This window comes from Diceros bicornis, chromosome 10 (assembly GCF_020826845.1).
Source record: "Diceros bicornis minor isolate mBicDic1 chromosome 10, mDicBic1.mat.cur, whole genome shotgun sequence".
In the NCBI taxonomy this organism is placed as follows: domain Eukaryota; kingdom Metazoa; phylum Chordata; class Mammalia; order Perissodactyla; family Rhinocerotidae; genus Diceros; species Diceros bicornis.
In genome coordinates, this window is record NC_080749.1 from 25709192 (window position 1) to 25721478 (window position 12287).

At 35.1% G+C, this 12287-nt stretch overlaps 1 protein-coding gene across 1 annotated transcript in view; it reads right to left on the reverse strand.

Moving 5' to 3' along the window:
- Positions 1 to 12287, reverse strand: part of LRP1B (LDL receptor related protein 1B) — a 1024768-nt gene that overhangs the window by 458496 nt on the left and 553985 nt on the right. The window contains exons 33-34 of the mRNA XM_058548897.1: positions 4663 to 4797; positions 3954 to 4083 (exon numbers count right to left, since the gene is read on the reverse strand). Of these exons, the coding sequence (XP_058404880.1) occupies positions 3954 to 4083; positions 4663 to 4797 (265 nt within the window). The remainder of the gene's footprint in view (positions 1 to 3953; positions 4084 to 4662; positions 4798 to 12287) is intronic.

Genomic DNA, 12287 nt, shown 5'->3' on the forward strand with positions numbered 1-12287 from the left:
CTATACACGTAACATGTAACACACACACATAACACACATAATGTACCATAATCTTTGGATTTTAGAAAAACCTAACTCTCCTACATAACAAATTGATGACAGAGTAATATATTTAATATCGCTAACTCAGTTTCCTTACCTGTTAAATGGAGAAAATAATACCACTCTAGGTTTGTTGAGAGCTTTTAAAAAGAATGAAAGGGGACCCATCGGTGAATTTTGAGTAAAGAAGTGACAGCCACTTACATTCCAGAAGGATCATTAGCCACTTCAAGAAGAACAGACAGTAGGAGCACAAAGGTAGAAGATGGTAACCCCAATCCAGAAATGTTGGCAAAAGTGATAACAGCTCAGGTTAGGGTGGTAGAAATGAAAATTGTGGGAAGTAGGTAGTGTATGAATGTATTTTGAAGCCAAAGGTAGTAGAATTTCTGGTATATTGGATATAGGGTATGTGAGAGAGATACCAAAGATGATACCAAGTATTTTGGCCTAAGCAATTGAAATAATAGAATTGACACCCACCAATGGAGAAGTCATAATTGTAGAGAAAGATTCAGCTGAGTTTTGGACTTGTTAAGGTTAAGATTTCTGATGGCTCTTGTTCCAGTTATCTATTGTTGCTTAACAAACCACTCCAAATTTAGAGGCTTAAAACAACAATAATTTATTTTCTCATGAATTGCAATTTGGTCAGAGCTCAGCAGGAACAACTCATCTCTTCTTCACATCAACTGCGGTGACACCAAGGCTGAGGTGGCATAATGGACTCAAATCATTTGAAAGTTCACTCACTCAACACATCTAGCAACTGCTGCTGGCTGTCAGCTGAAACCTTAGCTAGAGTTGTTGGCTGGAACACCTACATGTGGCCTCTTTGTGGGGCAGCTTGGCTTCCTCACAGCAGAGTGGCTGGCTTCTAAGAGCATCCCAAGAGAACCAGGTAGATGTTTTGTTTGTTTGTTTGTTTGTCTGTTTATCTGTGTTGTGAGGAAGATTAGCCCTGAGCTAACACCTGTTGCCAATCCTCCTCTTTTCTGCTGAAGAAGATTGGCCCTGGGCTAACATCTGTGCCCATCCTCCTCTACTTTATGTGGGACACCTGTCACAGTATGGCTTGAAAAGCGGCACATAGGTCCATGCCTGGGATGCGAACCCAAGTACCCCAGGCCGCCAGAAGCACAGAGCACGAACTTAACCACTACACCATGGGGCCGGCCCCCAGGTAGGTGTTTTATCTTCTTTTATGATATAGCCTCAGAAGTTACATAGTATCACTTCCATAATAGTCACAGGCCCATTCAAATTCAAGTGTATGGAAAAGGCCTTCCACTTTTCATTTTGGAAAAGACTTGATGTCACATTGTAAGAAGAGCATGCAGGATGGCAGATATTGTTGTAATAAACTTGGAAAATAAAATCTGCCACAGATCTCTAAATGAAAATGTTGAATAAGCAGTTGAACATAAAAATCTAGAGTTCTGGAGAGAGGTCTGGTCTGGGTATATACATCTTAGAGACTTTAACATTTAGGTAGGATGAGACTACAAAATAAAGACGAGAATAACACCAAAGACTGAGCCCTGGGGAACTTCAACATTAAGATGTCAAAGAGAAAAAGAACTAAGAAAGGAAAGTGAGTTGGGATGACCACTAAAACAGAACACTCAAGAGAGGTGGTTTTCTTCTTTCTCATAATGTCTCTTTGAAATCCATCCCCTCAAGATCTTCTCTAGCAATAGAAACTGAGTTTGTTCCTATATACAGCGTATACTGTTTGGTCTGGGACCTTACCCCAGCCCAGGTGATGAAACATAACTTGTCTAAATATGTCAATATAATCTCCTCCTGTTGGCTATTGACTGATCTAAAGATGGCCATGTAACCCCTTTCTGGCAAAGGAAAAACAAAGGGATTGACACTAAGACCTTTCTCTTCCCAAATAAAACAATACAGCCTAGCAAGGAAAAATGTTTTGTTCTATCACTCTTCTCCTTCCTTAAGCGTCAACATGCTCCTTGATGAGATATCAAGCATGTTGTAACAATGGGGCCATAACATCAAGCGTAAGACAAAAATATAAGCTAGTAAAGATGGCAGTTGAAAAACTTAGAAAGTGAGGCTCCCATAGACTTAATACACTCTAGGTAAATTATATAATTTGTATCCAAGAGCATTCCTAACCAATACAGCTTTTTCAATTTTTATATTGTAATCTTAGTTCTAGTTTGAAGTGTGACAAATTTGTTGGCATTATTTCTCTGTCCTATATTAACCTTCTTTGTTTTCTTTTTCACTGTATTAATATTATGACAATTTTATAGCCTTTGTCAAGAAAGTGAAGCAAGTGATGATATTAGAAAAAGTACGTAACATATAACAAAAGATTATAGATTTTCCTGAGAGTTGATTTGACGTTTCATATAGATTGACTTCATTCTAAATCAGTGTTCCTTACACTTGTTTATCTCATACACCTTTGAATGAGCACCATGAATTCACGTTTCTTCTACTTGAAAAGACACAGGAGTTCTATTAATATAAAAATGTCTACTCTTTAAAAAAAAAACTCTGAAGTCAAGTCATATTAGCAATGCAAGAAACACAGTAGTGAGAAGTAATCTAAGGTTTTATAATAGGACTATTTATACATTATTGTTTGAGAGAAAAGCAGTTATCAGTCAGCAATTTATTCTTTACCAGCCACTGTACTAAGCCCTGGGGATAGACAAATAAATCAAACACACATGGCTCTTCTCTTCAAAGAGCTATAGTGAGGAATAGAGATGTTATCCAGTCCAACGAAAAATAGAGCTACTAAGCAAATAAATAAATAAGCAAATATTAGTGCACATTATTTATAAAAATGAAAATACTGGGTGCTTTGGTGTCATATAACAGAACGATCTAATCTATTTGCAAGGCAAGGAAAGATAAACAAATTTAGCAAGGTAAAAGTGGGTAGGAGAACATTGCAGATAAAGAGAAGAGGCTATTTAAAGTCTGCGAGTGGAAGAAAATAGGAAATATTTGAAAATATCTGAAAAACTAAGAAGTCCAACAGAAATTGATTGAGATAGCAAAGAGCCAGTAGGAGTCTGAGACAAAATTTACATAGGGCCTGATTAGGAAGGCTCAAAACAGAAATTTTGGGCTTTACACAAAAGTCAATGGGAATCCCTTGAAAGATTTTAAGTAAGATTTATATTAAAAGAAAAAAGTCACTCTAGCCTTTGGTGAGGTTAGGAGATCGTTTGGAAAGTTATTGCAGTGGTATATATGTAAGGTAAAAACAGATTTAATTAGGGTGGAGGTGTTGAAGATGGAGAGTAGTAGATTGATAGAAGATTCAGAAGAAATTTAGAAGATATAGAAGGCAAAAATCAGCAGAACTTGGTGGCAGATCGAATTCATTTCTATGTTAGATACATACAGTTTGGGTGTCCATGAAACTTCCAAATGGAAAAATGGAAATGTGAAGACAGGTAGACATATGGAACTCAAAGAAAAAAAAAAAAAAAGCTTGGGATGAACATGCTGATTCAGCAATCATAGACATATAAATGAAAATTGAAGCTTTAGAAATACTGAAGAATATGGTTGGCTATCGAATGGTTATTTCATTCATTCAGCAAGTAATTGAGTACCTATTTTGTAAACAGTTCTAGGGCAGAACTTTAAACTGAGAATCTAGAAACATGTTGGTGAACTCATCTGGATTTACACACACATTAAAGAACTGCATAATAAATGTGACCTCATCAAATATGTACTAAAATATACACGAGCAGAGTGAAAACAAAGTTTTTCTTCTGCTTAGGTAAGATATTTTTGAGTTTTGTTTCAGACACTATAACTAAAAATAAATATTAATATGGATGTCTGGATTTTTTTAATGTAACTTAATAAAACTTACTTAAAATTCAAAAGATATACGTAAATGTTAAAATTACCCTTTCTCTGGGTGCACAGCTATAGATCTTGGTTGATCCAGGCCTTGGGAAATAATTACATAACGGAAAGAACCATTGAGTCTTGCAACTTCGATTAAGTTGAAACCATGATCTGTCCAATATATGTTACCTAGGAGAAATAGAGACGGGTTTATAATATAGTTATGAGAAAGAAAATTATTTATTAGTTATGGCTAAAATTAACTCTCTGAGCATTCACATAGCTATCAAGAAATCATTTACTTACACCCTATATTCTTTTTTAATGTCTACATTTCCTAAGCAGAAAACTGTAAATAAACTAATACGCAAATACTTTCTAATCTCATACTTCTGTGGTTTAAACCACATAGTGATATATTTATATGTTAAAAATAAGTTGAAACTTCTCTCACCTGAAAGAGGGATCTATTTTAACTTTCTATTGGTTTCAGGCAAAAGAGAACTTCTAACACTTCTGTTTACCTGCCTCATGGAGTTCTCAGGAGATTTGGGCAAAATTAACACTACATAATCTACTTCTACATGAACACACTTATCCGAAGGCTTTTGAGCATTAGAAAAAGTGAAGCCAAAAGCAAAAGAGACTATTTACCCTTGTGGCTAGAAGTACAAAAAATTGTTATGAGTCAGAAATAGAATTTTTATGAAGCAGATTTAGCCCCTAACAAAATAGGTGTGAAATGAAAACAGAAAACATGGATCATACCAGCAATCCAGTCAATAGCTATCCCTTCCACTCTTCCCAAGCCACTGGTAATGATATCTTCTTTCCAAGTCTGATCTCTTTTAGCTCGGCTAATTTTATTGAAGCCCATGTCTGTCCAGTAGATGGTATCATTTTCTACAGATAAGACAGAGAGAAAAAAAAAAAACCCACATACTATAAAAGGTATCAATACATGTATTAGGATCACTTTGCATCAGTATTTTGGAGGTTTTCATCCTGGGTGTATAAGAGTAGAAGTATTCTTCAGGATAATTTACTAATATAAATAGTAAGAAAGATATTAAAACAACATGAAAGAACTTAGTCAACCAATTTTTTAAAATTATTTTTGAAACATATGTGGAAATGACTTATAACCTTTATTATTTTTTCTTCATTTTTACTACTCATTTTAGCTCAATAAATACTTATCCTCCAAAAATTTGCCATCTTAACATCAAACCATGTTATTTTTATCTTCACACCTATGCCTGTGTCTGAGTCCTCTAAAGATAAAGAGTATACTGCTAGAGATAATCAACTCAACAAAGTCTCAAAGTAGAGAATGGAAAAAAACATAAGGGCATTTCACCTATATTAAGGGTGTTTTAAGCATAACGTCATTCAAAATGTATAAAGTCTTAAAAATGCCTTATTATCCAATTATTCCTTTTGAAGTACTAGTTTCCCAATTGTCAACTATAAACCCCTTACATTATTTTTCAAACTCTCATTGTACAAATGGGCTTAAGAATACTTGAAGAATGGCTCTATGCTATCACAGAGTCTTTAAATAACAGTGCTTGCTGAATGTTTGAATGAAAAATGTGTATAAAGACTATAAATGAAATATATTGTATGTGCATGCATATGCATAAAGGGTAGCAATTATAGACCAATGATTTTAAATACAGCCACCAGAAAGACACTGGGGACAAATCATTAAATAATAAATTTACCACTAAGTAAGTTTTTGTGTTGTACCCTATATGGCCATTTGAAGAACAAATCCTTTAAGACCAATATAATTTCCCTCTGGCACAGTGACAGACTATGAAAATAAAGAAAAAGAAATTAGTATAATAAATCCATTTATCAGTAAGTTTCGGGATTCCATTTCAGAGGAAATATAGTCTGCATTATTTGACCCATTTGGGGAAAGATTCCAAATAACCCCTCTTCTTAATAATGATTAAGTCAGTTACACAACTGTTTGAAGCAGAGCAGAGGTACCACTTTCAAATACATAGCTGGAAAACAAGGACTTGTTTCATTTTTCCAATTTTGTAAAAATACCAGTTAACATATTTTCATTATTCAGAGAGTGAATCAATCAACAAAAATAAACATGATTTTTGCATAAATGTGAAGTATTATACGCTAATTCTCTTCTGCAAACATTAGACCCATATATACATCTGCCTACTTCATATCTCCACTTGCATGTAGAAAATGCAATCTTGATACACAAAAGACAAATTCTACACAAAATCCGAAACATGCTTCTCTTGTGGTCTTCCACACAACAACTCCACAGGCCCTGGTGGTATGAATGATGGCACCTCCATCCTTAGTTTCTTGGGCTAAAAACCTCGTATCATCCTGGATCACTTTTTCTCTCACTTCACATCTAATCCATCACCAAATACTCTTATATTCAATCTATTACCAAGTATTTTTGGCTTTTTATTATTCTTCTTTCAAATCATATCCATCATCCAACCACCTCTCACTCTCCCTACTACTTGTAATGCGATCTAAGGCACTATTAACTCTTGCCTGAAGTATTGCAATAGCCTAACTTATTGGCAAGCTCCCACTTTTGCCTCAGTACTTCTCTTTCCTGAAGAGTCTTTTCTCCATTTAGGGGCCACGGTTACCTTTTTAAAAAGTAAATAAGATTATTTCTCTCCCTCCACTCGAACTCTCTAATCATTTCCCACCTCATCTAAGGTAAAATTAAGGTTCTTTCCCACCACCTTCATGATCCACCCTCTCTTACCTGATATTCTTCCACTCTCCCCCTCACTCACCCATCTCTAGTAACACAGATCTTCCCTTCCTCTTCCTAAAACAAACCAAATACTGTTCAGTCTAAGGTTCTTTACATTACTTTTTCTTTCTGTCTGGAATGTTCTTTTCCCAGATAGCTGCACAGCTCTATCTTAGCTCAAATATCCCTCTTCTTACTGAAAATTTCCCTCACTACTCTATAAAAATTATTCCCTTGCCATGCTCTATCCCCCTTACCAAACCTATTTTTCTACATAGCATTTATTACTGTCAAACACATTACATATTTATTGGATTGTTCATTTAGTGTCTGTCTTCTCTCACAGGAATATAATCTCTTATATTCCTGAGACTTAATTTTGTTCACTGCTTTATCCTTGGCACCTAGAATAGTGCCTGGCACATAGTAAGCTCAAAGTAAACTTTGGTGCATAAGTGAATGAATGTGCTGTGCTGTACAAAGACCAGTTGGGAGGGGATACAAGGACGACACAGCTCTTACCATGAGAAACTTCATAAGCTCATTAAGGAACACAAGATATGCACATGAAGAAATGACATAATTCACAATAGTATAGCATGAACAGCATATAAATAGTACAGACAAGTATTTTTGCAGGAGTTCAAAGACGACATTCACAACAATCTTCACAAGTATTAGGACCCTAAATTTCTATGTGACTCTTACTTTTGCATTACTCTCTAATAGCTTTGCTGGTACTACAAAATTTTAAAATTCTGTATAATCAGGAAGTGTTCTTTCTCACATACACCACTACATCTTGCACATACCTTCGTTATTATGTTGAGCTGAAATTGCATTTTTGCATTTCTTCTTAGAAATAGACGGTGAGATATTTCATAGGTAGAGGACTGCAATTGACCCAACATTTTTTTTTTTTGGGGGGGGGGGTGTTGGGGAAGATTGGCTCTGAGCCAACATCTGTCACCAATCTTCCTCTTTTTGCTTGAGGAATATTGTTGCTGAGCTAACACCTGTGCCAGTCTTCCTCCATTTTGCATGTGGGGTGCCACCACAACATGGCTTGATGAGCAAGCAGTGTATAGGTCCACACCTGGGATCTGAACCCATGAACCCCCGGCCACTGAAGCGGAGCATGTGAACCCAACCGCTACACCACAGAGCTGGCCCCTAACTGACCCAACTTTTACCAGTGAAGTCACATGTACAATAGACACTTCATGAATATTCACTCTGAGAATAATAGATTAATTTGTAATGCTGAGGCTGTTTCTCAATGGTCAAGCCCACTAGATCACAGTACTGAGGAACTGAGAGTTTCCTTGTATACTTTCTATTAGATATATCTGGGATTTTAGTGAGAAAATCAATCATATGGTGATGCATTAAGGAGGACCAAGACGACAGGAGAATTAAACCACTCATTCATATCTAAACCCCCTTTCCTTACCAAGTTTTTCACATATATATTGCATACCTACACACTTTAAATGGAATAATTTCACTAAGATATAAGAATATGTTTTCTAATATCTGGGAATATCTGCAAAATAAACATAAATTAAGTCAAGAATATTTTAATTAGGAATAGAATCAGGCTGAAAGATGATAAAATTTTACAACAAACTGTAAAGATACAAAATGGAAATATGTATGAAGACAAAAAAGGAAGAAAAGATTATCATAACTGTGTTCTGAAGCTTATTCCAAAATATAATTTTTTTGAACTTTAATTATCCCCATTCAACAGATATGTATAGAATACTTAGTATGTGCTAAGCATTATTATAGGCAGGGGAGTATGGTGGTGAACACGACAGACAGTCCCTGTAATCATGGATTTCACTTCTGGAGTTGAATTAAACTATCTTAAGACATATGATAATTGGTAATGTATAACGTAATTACAGGATTGGACAATAGAATTTGTAATTTAAGGTTATAACAATTATAATTAGTTCCCCACAGACATAATAAGACAAATAGGGTAATTGGTAACCATTTTCAAGGATTACCATATAGAGAGACTGGGTCAGCTATTGTGCATTGTAACTACAATCAGAACCAAAAGAAAAGCCACATTTTGTCATAATGTTGGTTGTCTGTAAAACAAGGGAGAGGCTTTTTGACACTGAGAAAACTTAAACTTTTTGAGTTGAGCTAAAGAGCTAACCATGTACAGAGACTAGATTATGCAGGTCCTGTCTGAAAATAAGAAATAAGAAATACAAGTCTCTTAAAGTCCTGTCACTCTTAGGTGTCTATTTTCTAACGATTAATTGCCTAAACACTTACTGATCACCTGTTGTGAACACACTAGATTCCGCGTTATCTTGGGCTGCTGAGTCCTAAAAAATTCAAAGCCATGTTTCCTGGCCTAAATTTACATGCTATTTCAGAAAACATCATACACACATGAAAAAACAACCAGATAAAATATAATATATAAGATTACTATGCTTCTCTCTTCTAGTGAAATAATCACCAGCAGGCTAGGAAGATAGCAGACTGGAGTGCAAGGAGTCTAGGGCTGGGTTCTTATCCTTCTTCTACCATTTACTATGAGAGTTTCACAAAGTTACTTTTTCTCTTCTGGCCTCATATTCCTCTTGTATGAATATTAACATACAAATATATATATATACATATATATATATAGAGAGAGAGAGAGAGTGAGTGAAACAGATACAACTAAGAGAAAGCAGAATTTAGATAACCTTTAGGGTCTCTTTCAACTCTGATGTTATAATGTTAAGATTTAATCTTTCACTTGCACTTAAAGGGAATACGGTATCTCAAAACACAGTCCAGTTTTAGCTGTTATCTAAATCTTCCTTTTTCCCTATAATTTTTGCTCATTTTAACTAGCTCTGTTGTTTGGGGCTAAAAAGGGTAATGCATGATTTTTTTCCCAGAGTATGCTGCTAGTAGCTATTAAGCCACATTTTTTTTCATCTACAGAACTCTACATTTATCCTATTAAATGGCAGCTTGTTCAATTTGATGAAGAATCAGGGATCCTGCTTGTTGACATTTTAAAAAATCATATGTTATCCAATGAAGGCTTTTTGTGATATCTACAAATTTGACAAGTAGGTTTTCTATATCTTTATTCAAGCCAGTGACAAATGTGTTAAACTGGATCAAAGATATACTTTTGACATACCACTGGAGACTTCCCTATGAGGCAAATTGTTTCGTTTTTTTATTATACCTTTATAATTTATAATTTATGCATATTTAAGTGCACAAATCTTAAGCGTGCAGCCTGATGAACTTTTTCATATGGAACGTAGCCACGTAACCACCACCCAGATCAAGACATAGGTCACTGTCGGCATCCCTGAGGGCCCTGTTGTGTCCCCTCCAAGTCAGAAGCCCTCCTCTTCCCCAGTGGGCAGCCACTCTTCTGACTTTTACTGTCATAGATTAGTTTTCTGAATTTTCTACAAATGGTATCACATAGTATATATTCTTTGGCATGACTTCTCTCATTCAATCTATGATTGTCAGATTCATCCTTTTGGGTGCATGTACCATGCTTTTTCACGGTGTGAAAAATGCCATGAAATACCTATTTTGAACATTCAGGTCATGTTCAATCTCTGGCTATTATAAATAATGATATGAACATTCTTGTCCAGGTCTTGTAGTGAACATACACAGTCACTTCTATTGGGTACATACCCAGAGGTAGAATTGACAAGTCATGGGATAGTTGTAGTAGGTAGGGCTTATTTTAATACATTAATTAATTATCTCAAACAATTTTCTCCAAAATAAGAATCTACCATATAGACTTTCTACAACTATTGTTGAGCTCAACTACTCCCTTAAAATCTGGCTGATTCAACCATGAGGACCTCCTAGTACAGATGAACAAGCAAGAAATTCCAAAGATTCTCTTATTACCAGGAACTGGTCCAACAGGCTTATCTATCTTGGTTGATATGGTTTACCTTGTCAGATAAGGGGCAAACGACTGGCTTCAACCAAGGAATGGCTTTAGAATGTGCTATTATTAAACAGTAAAGGAGAACTTTTTATTTCAGCTTCCTCCCCAATGATTAGTATTTTTCTTTTCTTCACCAGTGCTGAGTAGATCTGAGAGGTAAAAATCCCAAGATACTGATTTTTTTGACGGGTTTTTTATAAAAATTATAATACATTTGTAAAAGGACTATATCTTAGAGCATTTATCACACATCTCCAGGCTTTAGTCCTTTGGTTTGTCTGGGATTCTGGGAGGAAAAATGAATATAACAAAAACAACCATAACTTTGGTAAAAGTAATTACATCTAACCTTAACTCTGAGAACATCGAAAGACTGTAAACCTCTCTGGCTCCTATTATTATTATTGTTGTTACTATTATGCAAATAAGAGTAAAATTGTGAGCATGGAAGGAGTTTGAGAATTACTGACTATTGGGTTAAAAGGATCTATGAAGAAAATGAAAGAGAAAAGGAAGGAAGGAAGGAAGGAAGGGCGGAAGGGAGGAAGGGAGGAAGGGAGGAAAGACACTTTTACCATTGGCGTAGCCATACCCAACCGCCAACATAATTTAACAGAGAATATTAGGGATATGAGAAGAGTAAGATAAACTGAGGGGCTCTGAAAAAAATTTTTTTTTTTCACTTTTGTAACTGTTGCTTGAGGGAGAAGTTTCTTCTACTATCTTTTATCAATATATTGCTCATAATTTAAAACCAGTTTTATTGCACTAAGTCTAAATGTATCTGTATTTTGGATCTACCACTAGTATGAGAAAGACAACTGGATAACAAAAAATTTATTGACATGGTTAGTGAGGCTACGAAAATTAGAAATTGCCTCAGAACTTATTAAAGAGAAATCTTACTATAAACTTCCTTTTACCTTTAAAAAAACTCTGGCATAAACAAATCCTTCTGAAAGGGTCTGAGTTTGGTCATTAGATCTGGTAATGAGAATAGATTCTAGTACCTAATTCCTAAGATAATAATTTGGTGAATGAGGACATGGAAGCTCAGAATCTGGTTGACAAATAGGAGATTTACTTTTCTCAGGTTTATAAACTAAGAAAATTGTAAAATTTGTAGAAAACAGGAATCTTTAGTAATAGGTTCCAGTAATACTTTCTTAGAGTTTACATATAATTCGTTAAGAAAGTCAAGTTCGATACACAACACAATAAATTACTTAAGAACAGCTTTAAATTGTGAGTATTAAAATTCACAAATTTTTTTAGCTTAATTTATCTACCCAATTTCTTTGTTTCCATCCTGTTTGACCCACTATACTCTAGCCCATACTTTAAAAATAAAGACAATTACAGGCCCAAAAGTATATGTTAACATGGGAGATTCTATATAAAGTAGGTTCTGGTTTCCTGATAAACTTCAGGCTTGGGTTCTAGAGGATGTTTATCTATGGTTATTCAACTATTGTCAATTAATGTACTCTTTATTACCTTACAGAGAAAGCTGTTAAGATTTTATTGTTTCTGTCCTTTTAGCTTTTGTTGTTATATATAAATAAGACTTGGCTGTATGGAGTCAATATAAACTCATGGGACTGATGCTTATACAGAACCTACACTTTAACTTTGCTGGGATCAGATAGAACAACATCCCTCACCCTGTCACCC